At 36.1% G+C, this 13,073-nt stretch overlaps 1 protein-coding gene and 1 pseudogene across 1 annotated transcript in view; one reads left to right on the top strand and one right to left on the bottom strand.

The window, feature by feature from the left end:
- The window catches only part of CEP128 (centrosomal protein 128), a 449,972-nt gene that overhangs the window by 385,780 nt on the left and 51,119 nt on the right, over positions 1-13,073 (top strand). The window contains exon 21 of the mRNA XM_064375102.1: positions 3,245-3,268. Within this exon, the coding sequence (XP_064231172.1) occupies positions 3,245-3,268 (24 nt within the window). The remainder of the gene's footprint in view (positions 1-3,244; positions 3,269-13,073) is intronic.
- Positions 94-2,835, bottom strand: LOC105734093 (SAP domain-containing ribonucleoprotein-like; annotated as a pseudogene).

Genomic DNA, 13,073 nt, shown 5'->3' with positions numbered 1-13,073 from the left:
AGGCACATGACTGTGCATTTAGGTATATATGTAACCAAGAAGAATGAGAGAAATAGAAAACACTGGAGAAAAGAAAGTATCAAGAACTTTTCATCAGGCAATCCCAAAGCGCTCTGCTCTTTTCCTCTTCTTTGCCTCTGTAACCTCTGTTGGTTCCAGTTCCAGCTGAACTTGTGACGATCCCAAATCTCTCCTTCCTCCTTTTCAGTTTCTCATCATCTTCAGACTTTCTGGAGATTGAAGAGACATTCGAACCAAATCTTTGAGCTCTTTCCTTCAGCTTATCCAAGTTAACCACAGGTTTGTTATATCAGATGACAGACCTTTTGTTGGAACTGAAGAAATCCCAAACCTAGCTGCCCAGGCAGCTTTCTTACTCTCCAAGCTCACAGTTACATTGAATCGTTTGGCCCCATTCTGCATTCTCTGTCTGTGGTATTTCAAATGTAATTTTCACCGCTTTCTTCTCTGCTGACACATCAACAGTTTTTTCAGGGGGTTCTTCCTCTTTGACAGAGAGCTCTGTGGGCTTTGTTTCTTCTTCCTCTGTTTCATCTCCCAGTACATCTTTTTCATTTGCCTCCTCTTGAGCATGTTCTTCAAGATATGCCTGGAGTCTGTGGATAAGGTCTTGCTTTATTCCCTTGGTCTCCAAAGCAGGACATTCTTGCTTTAGTTCAGCAAGCTTCAGCTTATGGAGCTCCACTGTCTTGTTAACCCTCCAAACTAGGCACAAATTTCTTATAAATAGTTAAGTAAAATGAAGGTAGTAGCACATAACTTATAATGCTATCAGTTCATCTTTGCCAACGCTAAGATATGAATCAAGACAGTTTAATTCTGTTCTGATATTATATGAAATCACCTATTTCGAGTCAGCTCTAGGTGTGCTTTTAAAATATGTTAATCTTAACTAATACCAACCCACAAACTCATGGTATAGGGAAAACTTAAGGCCCAAACGGGGCTGCAGATATTTTCAGCCTTCCAAGATGGTTCATATAAATATGATATGCCCAAAGGCTGTTTCTGTCTGTATAAGGCATCTAATGAGGTTATGTTCAATCTGCAAAGGATATTAAAGTATTGCTGAATGGTTTTTGTCCCAGATGCAGTATGAATAAGATGGCTGGCAACAATAGATCAAAGTCCCCTTGAGGCATCATACGCATTTATTATGAAGTGCTCAAATGTGACAATATACAAGTCACCAACAAAATAGCAGTTATTTTATGAAAATTGTGAGGGTAAGGGTGAGGCCCTCTTAAGTATGCCAACAAAATGCAATTAAACAGATTATATTGCTGGAAACAGTCTGCTTTGAGCTGATTTTGCATAATGTATTCATTTAACTCATGCCCACATCGCTAAATGTTTACAGGGTGGAAATGTTCAACTGTTTCCCAGTCTGATTGTTGGAAGTTAGTTTGCAGAAGCCCTCAGAAGTGAGCCCTCTGTTTCATGTGATACCGAGAGAATGCCAGTGGGGGCTGAGTTCATTCTGCTTCTAAGTGTCATAGGTCTATGTGGGTCCCTGCAGGACCACAAGAGACCTGGGCTGAGTCATTCTCTGCACCATATTTCTCCATTTACTTCTGTATTAGTTAGGCTTCTCTTAGAGGGACAGAATTAATAGGAGATATATATAAAGGGGCGTTATTAAGTATTTACATGATCACAAGGTCCCACAATAGGCTGTCTGCAAGCTGAGGAGCAAGGAGAGCCAGTCCAAGTCCCAAAACTGAAGAAGTTGGAGTCCAGTGTTCGAAGGCAGCAAGCATCCAGTATGGGAGAAAGATGTAGGCTGGGAGGCTAGGCCTGTCTCACCTTTCACATTTCTCTGCCTGCATTATATTCACTGGCAGCTGATTAGATTGTGCCCACCAGATTAACGATGGGTCTGCCTTCCTCAGCCCACTGACTCAAATGCTAATCTCCTTTGGTGACACCCCACAGACACCCAGGATCAACACCCTGCATCCTTCAATTCAATCAAGTTGACACTCAACATTAACCATTACACTTCTTTAGATGATTGATTGATTTTATTTTTTTAAATCCGGATTCCACATATTTCCTCCAGTTCTTTGTTTTGTTTTTGTTTTGATACGTTGTCTTGCTCTGTTACCCAGGCTGGAGTGCAATGGCACGATCTCAGCTCACGGCAAGCTCTGCCTTCTAGGTTCAAGCGATTCTCCCGTTTCAGCCTCCTGAGTAGCTGGGATTATAGGTGCACACCACCACACCTAGCTAATTTTTGAATTTTTAGTAGAAGGGTTTCGCCAGGTTGTCCAGGCTGGTCTCAAACTCCTGACCTCAGGTGATCTGCCCACCTGGGCCTCCCAAAGTGCTGGAATTACAGGCATGAGCCACCTCGCCCTGCCTCCTGCAGTTCTTAAAATGAGAGAAAACAGAGACAAATGGCCTCGGTCCTCCTTAAAAAGTATGGTTTTTCATTTTCTTAAATCTTCACACTCTGCTTTCTCTCATATTCAGTCTTTATTTGGTAAAGACTTCCTGTTTATAGACGTCACCTCTGGAAAGGCTTGAGAATACAGCTATGGAGTTGAGAATACAGCTATGGAGTTGAGAATACAAACATTTTCTTAATCATTTAGCTTTTGATGCCTCCTTATCAATGACCCCCTTAAAAGCCAGTCCTTCTGTAAGCATTCTAAGATGCTCTAAACAATGAAGACCTATCTGGGCTCAGGATTGGATGCATGTGCCATATCTTCCTGATTTATTTTCCTGCCTTGTTTTCAATAATGATTTACTCATTTATTTTAATTGATGAAGAAACCTCTCAATTTTACCTTGCTTTGGAGGCCACATTTTTCACTGTATATGTAATTAAGAGCTAGTATGTGTGCTTAATTCTTGGTTTGTATCACTATTCTTGTCTAGTTGTGATTCATATAATCACATCTAACATTTTATATCCTTATCAATAAATTCACCATTGCGAAAGTAGTAAGATCTATTCCTTTTAGTAACTTGTACTAGAATTGTATTTACTGTTAAACCCAATAGTCCTAACACTAAATGAGATGAAAAAAGATACAGTGATTCTTTGATGACTGTTTTTCTGTTATAGAGATCATTCTGAGTAGTTCTCATTTTTTACATTTTTAAAATAAATTATTAATAATAGATGGTAAATTGAATACCTGTAAATTAAGTAAACTTGAAACAATTTTTAACAGCCTTCATTTTATAATTATATATCATGCTTTCTTTGCAGGACCGTGTAATTGCATTAGAAACGGTAAGTTGGGGCATTTTCTTTCTCCTTGTGTCAGAATTACTGCTGTCTCCTGATGTGGATTTCAGAGCACACCAAAGGAAGCAGTTTCAGAAATCATTTTTAAAACTACATCTAAGATGTCAAAGGGAAAAAGGAGTTAAACTGTATCTAACAGGTATGTGGATATAGACTTTAAAATGAAAAAAAAAAATAAAAATGTGAGCATATTTAAGTGGTCACATCTCTCAGGACTTCTGATGTCAGGATGTATTAATATAGGAAAACATAATTATTTTAAATATAGTCAATACTTTGTGTGTTTTTTATTGTAGTTTACAATCACTAAAAGAATTGATAAGAAACTAAGGTTAGGTTGCTATTTATCCTTTCAAGTCTAAGGTTTTAACATTCATTTAACTTATTTTCACCAGTATCACAAAAAGAATAATAAAAGCATACCAGCTCTTTCTGAATAATCTTACTTATAGGAATGTACTATTAAGAAATAATTTTTCAAGTTCATAGATGTAAAGACTATATACATACAATATTTATTGAAAAATTATTTGAAATTTATTCAAAAATTATTTTTGGCTAAGCATAGTGGCTCAGGCCTGTAATCCCAGCACTTTGGGAGGCCCAGGTAGGCAGATCACCTGAAGTCAGGAATTTGAGATGAGTATGGTCAACATGGTGAAACCCCGTCTCTACTAAAAATACAAAAAAATTAGCTGTACTTGGTAGAGCATGCCTGTAGTCCCAGCTACTTGGGAGGCTGAGGCAGGAGAATTGTTTGAACCCCAGAGGCAGAGGTTGCAGTGAGCCGAGATTGCACCACTGCACTCCCGCCTGGTGACAGAGTAAAACTCTGTCTCAAAAAAAAAAAAAAAAAAAAAAAAGAAAAGAAAAGAAAAATTATTTTTAAATTATAAAAAGGAAAACCAGGGCCAGGCATGATGGCTCATGCCTGTAATCTGAGCACTTTGGGAGGCTGAGGCAGGTGAATCATTTGAGGTCAGGAGTTCAAGACTAGACTGGCCAATGTGGTGAAACCCTGTCTCTACTAAAAATACAAAAATTAGTTGGGAATGGTGGTGTGTGCCTGTAATCCCAACTACTCAGAAGGCTGAGGCAGGAGAATCGCTTGAACCTGGGAGGCAGAGGTGGCAGTGAGTGGAGATTGCGCCACTGCACTCCAGACTGGGTGACAGTGCAAGACTCTGGCTCAAAAAAAAAAAAGGGGGAACCAATTTATTGTTTGTCAATAAAGTTATGGTTCCATAGAGGAAGGAATTTTCATCCAACATGCCACAGTGGTTATGCAAAAGCTTATAATATTAAATGGAAAAAAATTCAAGATATAAAATTGTGTGTACCTTAATGATGACATATAGGCACATTAAAAAAGAACAAAATAGAGTAACCACAACACTGATAAGTTAGATAAGAATTATGGATTTTAATTTTATTCCTTTCTGTTTTTCAGTTATTTGATGAAATACTATGCAGCCATAAAAAGTCAGGTTTTCAAAAAAGTAAATACTGCCATGCTAATATATGAAAAAGTGATGTAAGATGTATAAAACGTGATAAAAATATTAAATGTACATATTTTATATTTCAGGAGATTAAGAAAACATATAAAATATTACAAATATTGTAGTAGTGGTGATTTTTTTCTTATATTTTTAATAAGCAGGAAAAATTCTTTAGATAATAAGGTTAATAAAAAATGAAGTGTTTGTGAGTATGAAGAGAGGAAAGATGCTTACCACATTTTAGTAATATGCAAGCAAGTGATAACTGACAGTGTCCAGACCTATGAATGAATAACTTTTTCCTGAGATTTAACTGGGCCGTTTAGAAAGTACACTAATCTCAGTTTCAGTATGATGACATTGTTGGTGAATAAAATGTTTAGTGTTCTTCCACATATATTTTGCTTAGCCTTAGAAAGTGTCTTGCCAACAGAATTTGGCTTGTGAATTAAATGCTGTTTTTAAAAACTTGAACAAAAACAGAATTTTGAGTTTGAAGACCTGGATTTGACTTACAAAATGCCACTTATACAACCTTTAGCAAATGACTTCTTTCTTGATTTCTTCATCTGTGAAAAAGGGTATTTAAATTATTTTATCAGGTTATTTTAAGGATTAAGAGAGAAAATACCTGTGAAAATATTTATGACCAAGCAAATGTTATTGTTACCATTATACGATTGATTGTTACTTTTTATTTAATCATTTGAATTCTACCTATATACTATGCAAAACTGAAAATTTTATCAGCAACAGTGACTATTTGTATTTGTTAATTTTTTTATTTATCTAATTTCTTCACTAACAAAGAGATTAGATAAATAAAGATTCTATTCTATAGGAACAGAATCTTAAATGTCCTATCCTAAGGGTTCCCGTAAGAATAAAGGTAAAAATAAAAAGTCATCATGGGAAAAATTAAATGGATTAAATGGACTAGGTTTTAAACAGCAGTAGTTTTTTGATAGTTTCAATTTGAAATGATTATAAATAAAACCATAAAAATTAAAATGCTCAGTAATAATGTTAATGATCAAATATTCTGAAGTCCTTTGATTTCATATGACATTTTAAGGGACAGAATTTAATGTACTTGGCAGACTATTCAACTGATAAAATACTTTATAGTTTATAAAATCAAATATGCTGAAAGCCATCTCAAGAACATTTATTATTCTCTCTCAAGTCAGCACTTAAAACTTAGAAAAATGTTGGTGATCCGTATTTGGTTGAGTTGTTATTAAGAGTACAGAAGGTACTGTATGTAGGATATATATCATGGGGATATCAATCTCCAAATGTTTGAAATTTCACCATTCCATTAGGAGTATTTATAATAGATTGATTTTAGCAGTTCAGTAGTTATAATACCCGAAAAGAAGATTGCCTTTTCATCATAATAAGAAATTCGACTTAGCTTGCCACCAATTATCTATATGCTTAGGTCACAATCACATACCCACTTTTCCCTGTCTTCCTCAACTTTTCCCTCTCTTTCTTTACTAGCACGTAAGCTCCTTGGAGTAGAAACTGCATTTTATTTGCAAATGCATTGCCAGGGTCTGTCAAAAATGTTTGATATATAGTAGACAATCAATAAACATTTGTAGAATGAAGGAATGAGTGTCAAACTGAATATATCTCAACCTCACATAAGACTGTGCTTAGGAATAAACAGCATTAGTCCAGTAGTTGCAAGAAATTCCCCAGAAACACAGCAATGTATTCTTTATTTACTAGACTTCCTGGTTAGTACTGTATTCTATTTGGCATTTCACAGAAGCTCTAACCGTCTTCAGTAAATATTAATGTAAATTGTTCTGGGATGGAACCACCTTCAGCCAGAATAGAATGGGTTGATTCCCTAAATATAGCTAAGTGATTACAAGGGGAAAAAAAATAAAACAAAACAAAAAAAACCTTGATTGAGAGCCCCATCTCATGGGCCATGGATGGGACTCAGCAGTGGGCTCAATATAAGGCATTGTGTTGACACCAAGGAAGAGAATAGGAAAATAAATTGTGATCAGTGCCTTCAAGGAATTTGTACTCTAATTGAGGAAGGAAGACACATTCATTTAAATGAATTAATGATGAAAGGTAAAAAGATTTAAAAAATATGGTACATGAATGAAAAAGATGATGCATTTTGCAGAAGCTATTTTGAAGAAAAGATAATTGTAAAGAAAATTGAGTCATCATTGTGATCTGGGTTCACTGTGAAAATCATGGATTTTGCAGTTTTACATGATAAGGAGCTTAAATTTATTTCGGAAATAGGAAGAACCAGTAGAGTCAGGTTGAAAAAGCCAGAGAAGTCTTTTCTTGTTGGAGATGTAATCAAAGTCTAAAGGCAGTAATGAACAAAAGAGTTTGTTAAAAGGATTTTTTAAGGTAAAATCAGACTCCCATACACATAAAAAATGAACTCGTGACAAATGTGTTTATTTAACTCATTAATTAATGAGGGAATGAACAAGAAGTTACAAATGGCTTAAAGGAGCGTTTAAAGAATCACTCATATATAGGCACTACAGAGTGCTGAAATGTATTTTAAATAAAGGCAAAATTGGCTTCTTCTACAATGGGGAAGGAAAATCAATGGAACCCTACCAGACAAAATTTATTGTCTGTGAGCAAAAATCATTTACATTTCAATCAGTTATCTGCAACTCATAAAGTTATAAATAACTCAAAGACAACGAGAGGTCAGAGATCCCACAGAATCAGAAAACCCAGAAGGATGTGCTAGGCAAAAACTAGTTCTTCACTGAAGATGCCTAATCAGTTTTTGTTCCATTTGAAAGCCTTTTCACATTTTTTTCCCCTGTAGGTTCATAGGAGATAATGTATAGAGCGATAGATAACAGTTTGAGAGAGTAATAGGAGACATTCTGGAGTTCTGAAATACAAACCAAGCACTTTAGATTTGATTTTTTCATATCAGCATTTTGTATTTTTTACATCAGGGATCTTTTATCGTAGGATCTAAATAGGTCCTTCCCAAATGCCGTTCGTACTGGTCAGTAGTAGCTACTGAAACATTGTGTTGGGAAGGATTTTTTTCTGGTTGCTCTTTCAGAAAGAGTGCGGTGATCACCTTACATGTTCTGCCATATGCATTACAAGGTTAGGAGGTAGAAAGTGGGAGCACAGGTGTTAAGCCAACAGGGTGCCATTGATGGCTTTCAATTAGGGATCATGGTGTGGTGTATGTGGTCTATAAATGTAGTGACAGTGTGCAGGATGATCTGGAGTAGGGATAGACTGCAAGTAGGAAGATGGAAAGTGCACATGGGAGGAAATCCAACCTTAGAAATGGGTTTGGAAAAGTAGGAGTAGGGGCAGTTTGGTGCAAGAAGGAAGACTCAAAGCGCATGCCCTTGTTTAGAGAAGGGAACTAGCAAACTTAGTAAGTGGGAGGTCATGGGAGAAAAGCAAATATAGATACTACAGTCAGGGTCAGGTCCTTTCGGGAAGTGAAAGGGATTATAAGGCAATTCACCTTGGTGATATAAATTCAGTTTTTCATATCACCCTTTATATCTGTCTTTATTTTCATTTCCATTAATACCATGATAATTTAGATTCTCATACCTTTGTAATAAAGTTGGTGAAACCCCCAAAATAATAGTGGGTTAAGTAACATAAAAATTAATTTATCTCATGTGTTAATCCAAGCATAAGCTATCCATGGCAGGTAATGTCCCCATGGTGTTAGAACCCTACGTTCCTTCTGTCTTTTTGCTCCTCTACTCAATATGTTGTTGCTCTGTCCTCGCGATCCAATGCCTATGCCACCTATGACCCTTGTATTTGCATACTAACTAGAACAAATGAAAGAAAAGGAGGGCATGTAACTCCCCTGTAGTGGAAATTGGAAGTAGTGGAAACTGGAAGTTGCACGTACCATTTCTGTTTATATCCATGGACCAGAACTTCTAGGATTCAAAAATACAGTCGTATAGACCATAGGCTTTTAGAAATTTCAAAGCAAACTTGTAAACAATTCACAGGTCAAAAAAATAAAGTGTAAATTAAAAAATATATAGAACTGAATGATTAAAATATTAATGTGTTAAAATGTATGGGATATAGCAATAGTATTATCAATGATGAAATTTAAAGGCTTAAGTGCTACGTTAAAAAAAAAAGGGATAAAAATCAATGAGCTTATCATCCAACATAAGAAATTAAGGCTGGGCGTGGTGGCTCACGCCTGTAATCCTAGCACTTTGGGAGGCCTAGACGGGCAGATCACAAGGTCAAGAGATTGAGACCATCCTGGCCAATTTGGTGAAACCTCGTCTCTACTAAAAAATACAAAAATTAGCTGGGTGTGGTGGCGCACGCCTGTAGTCCCAGCTACTCAGGAGGCTGAGGCAGAAGAATTGCTTGAACCCTGGAAGCGGAGACTGCAGTAAGCCGAGACTGTGCCACTGCAGCCTGGTGCCTGGCGACAAAGCAAAACTCTGTCTCAAAAAAAAAAAAAAAAAAAAAAAAAGGAAATTAAAAGAATAAAACCTAAAGAAAACAAAAGAAGGGAAAAATAAAGAAAAGACTGAAAATTAATGAAGTAGAAAAAAACATGCATTAGACAGGGCTAACAAAGTAAAGCTGCTTGTTTGACCAACCAATCATAATAAAAAAGATCATTGTCCATTATGAATGAAAAAAAGGATATAACTACAGGTCTTGGAGAATTTAACCACATAGCACAGTATTGTGAATAATTTTCTAATTACAAATTAGAAGAAATAAATAAACTCCTAGAAAAATATGATTTTCTAAAACTTAGAAGAAATAGCATGGCTAAATTTTTTAAAAATAATTTCAGTCAACTATTTTTAATCAATTAAAATTTAATCAAAAAAGGGCTACCAAGCCCAAAGAATTCTTTACATAAGTTCTACCAAATGTTCCAGGAGCAGATAATTACAGTTATACAAAAACTCTTCCAGAGACCAGAAAAAAAGGAAACGTGCCCAATTTATATCCTGAGTCGGCATGGCGTCTGTGCTAAAATCAAGCATAGGAAGTGTAAGTAGGGGAAACTAGAGCCTTAGTCATTCACATGGATTCAGAAATACGTACAAAAGATTCACAAAATGAATTTAGGAATGTTTAAAAGGGGTAATTCATCATGAACAAGTTGAGTTTATTCCAGCAGTTCAGTTGAGTTAAGCAAGTTGGTTTAACATTAGAAAATTAATCAGTGTGATTTATATCATAGTGAAAGATTAAGGAGAAATAAAATTTGAAAAGGCCATCCCAATAAATGAATAAGAAGCATTGATTCCACCACCGTCATCATCATCATCATAAACCTTCTAGTAAACTAAGAATAGAGGGAAACTTTCTTAATCTGATAAAGGTCATATGGAAAACAGTCTATGGCTAAATCACCTTGCCACTGAAATGCTGACGTCCTCCTCTCTGAGCAGGAACAAAGGATGTGCTGTTCCCCAACTTCTGCTAGACCCTATGCACATGGTCCTAGCCAGTGCAGTAAAACTGATATTTGCAAATACTGTTCTTGTTTATATAAAATGCTCAAGGAATTCATAGTTGAATTATGAAAAAATGCAGAGTTTAACAATTTCTTTGATTTTAAAAAGTATATTTTTCTCCTAAGTCCTAGCAACAATTACTGAGAAAATATAATTAAACGTATACCAATGCAAAAGTAACAAAAAATTTAAAGTACATAAGACAAAAAAACTAAAAACAAAAAAATTACAAGTGCTTTATAGAGAAGACACTCTAGTCAAGAAATTTCTGAAGAAGAACAAGGTAAGGGTAGTTTTCTTAAACATATAGCAAAGACTATTAAAGCTATGGAAATTAAGATAGTGTTGTCTTGGCAAAGGAATATATAAGTTGGTCATTGTAATCAAATAGAGAACCCAGAAACAGAAATAGGTATGTATGGCAAACTTGATATCTGACACAATCGGCATCACATTTCAGCAGAGTAAGGATGGACTTTTCCATAGATGGTATTAAAAATATTAAACCAAACGTTTATCTCATATCAGATGCAAAAATGTGTTGCTCTCACTTATAAGTGGGGGTTGAACAATGAGAACACATGGATGCAGGGAAGGGAACATCACACATCGGGGCCTGTTGGGGGTGTGTGATGTTCCCCTCCCTGTGTCCATGTGTTCTCATTGGGGGTAAGGGAAGGAGAGCATTAGGACAAATACCTAATGCATGCAGATCTTAAAACCTAGATGATGGATTGATGGGTACAGCAAACCTATGTAACAAGCCTGCACATTCTGCACATGCATCCTTAACTTAAAAAAAAAAAAAAAAAAGAAAACCTATATATGAATGGCAAACCATAAGATTTTTAGAACAAAAAAATAGTCGAATATTTTCATAACCCTGGAACTGAAGATTTCTGGAAAAAAAAAAAAAAGGCAACAAAACACCTCTATTGGAAAAGAAACGTGTGAAGACATTTTTCATTAGCAATCAGGGAGACACTAATTAAAATCACAGGACTGTCATTTTCTTTAAACTCTATGTATATATTTTACTTATGATTTTGTATCAGTGACATATTTCACCAAAAAAAAAAATAAGGGAATTGAAACATGTTAGTAGAACTTTTTAAAAAGGTTTTTACTGCAAAATGATTAATGCTGACCCCAACAGTAATGTTCAAAGAAAGCTGGTAAGTTACAGCATGTTCTAACTGGGGTAGCAGGCCCCTAGGAGTATGCAAAGATCTACCAAGAGGTACAGTTTTCAGATAATTGGTTTTTTATTTTTATTTTATTTTATTTTTTATTTTTATTTTGAGACAGAGTCTTGCTCTGTCCCTCAGGCTGGGGGTGCAGTGGCGTGATCTCAGCTCACTGCAACCTCCGTCTCTTGCATTCAAGCAATTCTCCTGCCTCAGCTTCCTAAGTAGCTGAGATTACAGGTGACCACCACCACACCCAGCTAATTGAGAACTGGTTTTTATAGCCTCAGTTTCTAGATACACTTTCTCCTAAAATGACTCTGCTTTGAGAAGCCATCTTACCTTTCATAATTGAGTTTATCCCACTTTATTTAAAACATACACACACACACACACACACACAGACACACACACACACACAGACACACACACACAAAAAAGAGGCCTACTTCTCACTGGTCCTGAGTTCCATGATGGCGAATTCCCCCAGGCACTTTAAGGTGCCAAGCAAAGGGGTAATTTAAGATTTTTGTGCCTGCTGCCCTTCTTTAATCAAGGCCCTGAGGTAAGACTTCCTATCTTTCTTAGTTGCACACATATTTTTGTTAACAAAGAGATGTACTTGATATGTGGGGTACTGGGATCGAGGTGTTCTGAATTAGACATATGCTGTTGATTGGGAAGGGAGGTGAAGACATTTTTATTTAATAACCTCACCTCTTCCACTACTCTACTATCAACAAAGAGTGTATAGCTCCAGAAATCAAAGCTTAGAGAGTGTAGATAAGAAATCATTAAAGGCAGCAGTCTTATTTCATCCAGGTGATAAACTCTAGCAGAGCTCCATGCCTTACCTATTTATCTGTTTTGGAATTATGATTCAAAAGTGAGACAGTTTTCACAGACGCACGTTAACACCATTCCATTGAATTGAGAAATGAAGTCAGATTCTTTTCTACCATAAAGCAAGCATGATTTGCCCGATTGGTTTGACAGTGAGGACTGGCTTTGCCAATCTGTAGGTCTGAGGCTTTAATGGAAACATATTTAATGCAAGATAAAATAAATATATCAAAAATACACTAATAGAATGGTATTAAGGTTAACAAGATTTTTATTTATCTCGACCCTTTCTGTATATGTTGAGTTACACATATTAAAAGTTACATGATAAAGCTTGACAAATAAAACCTTTTTGATATACCTTCCAGAAATAGGAAGTAAATGGTTTAAGTAACTACATTATAATCCTTTGGTAAGTCAGGTAGTTTCTGATTCTTTGCTTTCAGCAAAGTCAAAAGATAGCTTTGTAGAATTGATTGATAGATTATTAAAATTAATTGGCCATGTGCGATGGCTCTTGCCTGTAATCCCAGCACTTTGGGAGGCTGAAGTGGGCGAATCACCTGAGGCTGGGAGTTCAAGACCAGCCTGACCAACATGGTGAAACCACTTCTCTGCTAAAAATACAAAATTAGCCGGGCATGGTGGTGCGTGCCTGTAATCCCAGCTACTCAGGAGGCTGAGGCAGGAGAATTGCTTGAACCTGGGAGATGGAGGTTGCAGTGAGCTGAGATCATGCCATTACACT

This window comes from Aotus nancymaae, unplaced genomic scaffold (genome assembly GCF_030222135.1).
Source record: "Aotus nancymaae isolate 86718 unplaced genomic scaffold, 86718_ANA_hifiasm-v0.15.2.pri h1tg000011l, whole genome shotgun sequence".
Lineage (NCBI taxonomy): Eukaryota > Metazoa > Chordata > Mammalia > Primates > Aotidae > Aotus > Aotus nancymaae.
Note: the sequence above shows the minus strand (reverse complement) of the source record. Positions and strands in the feature narration are given on the sequence as shown.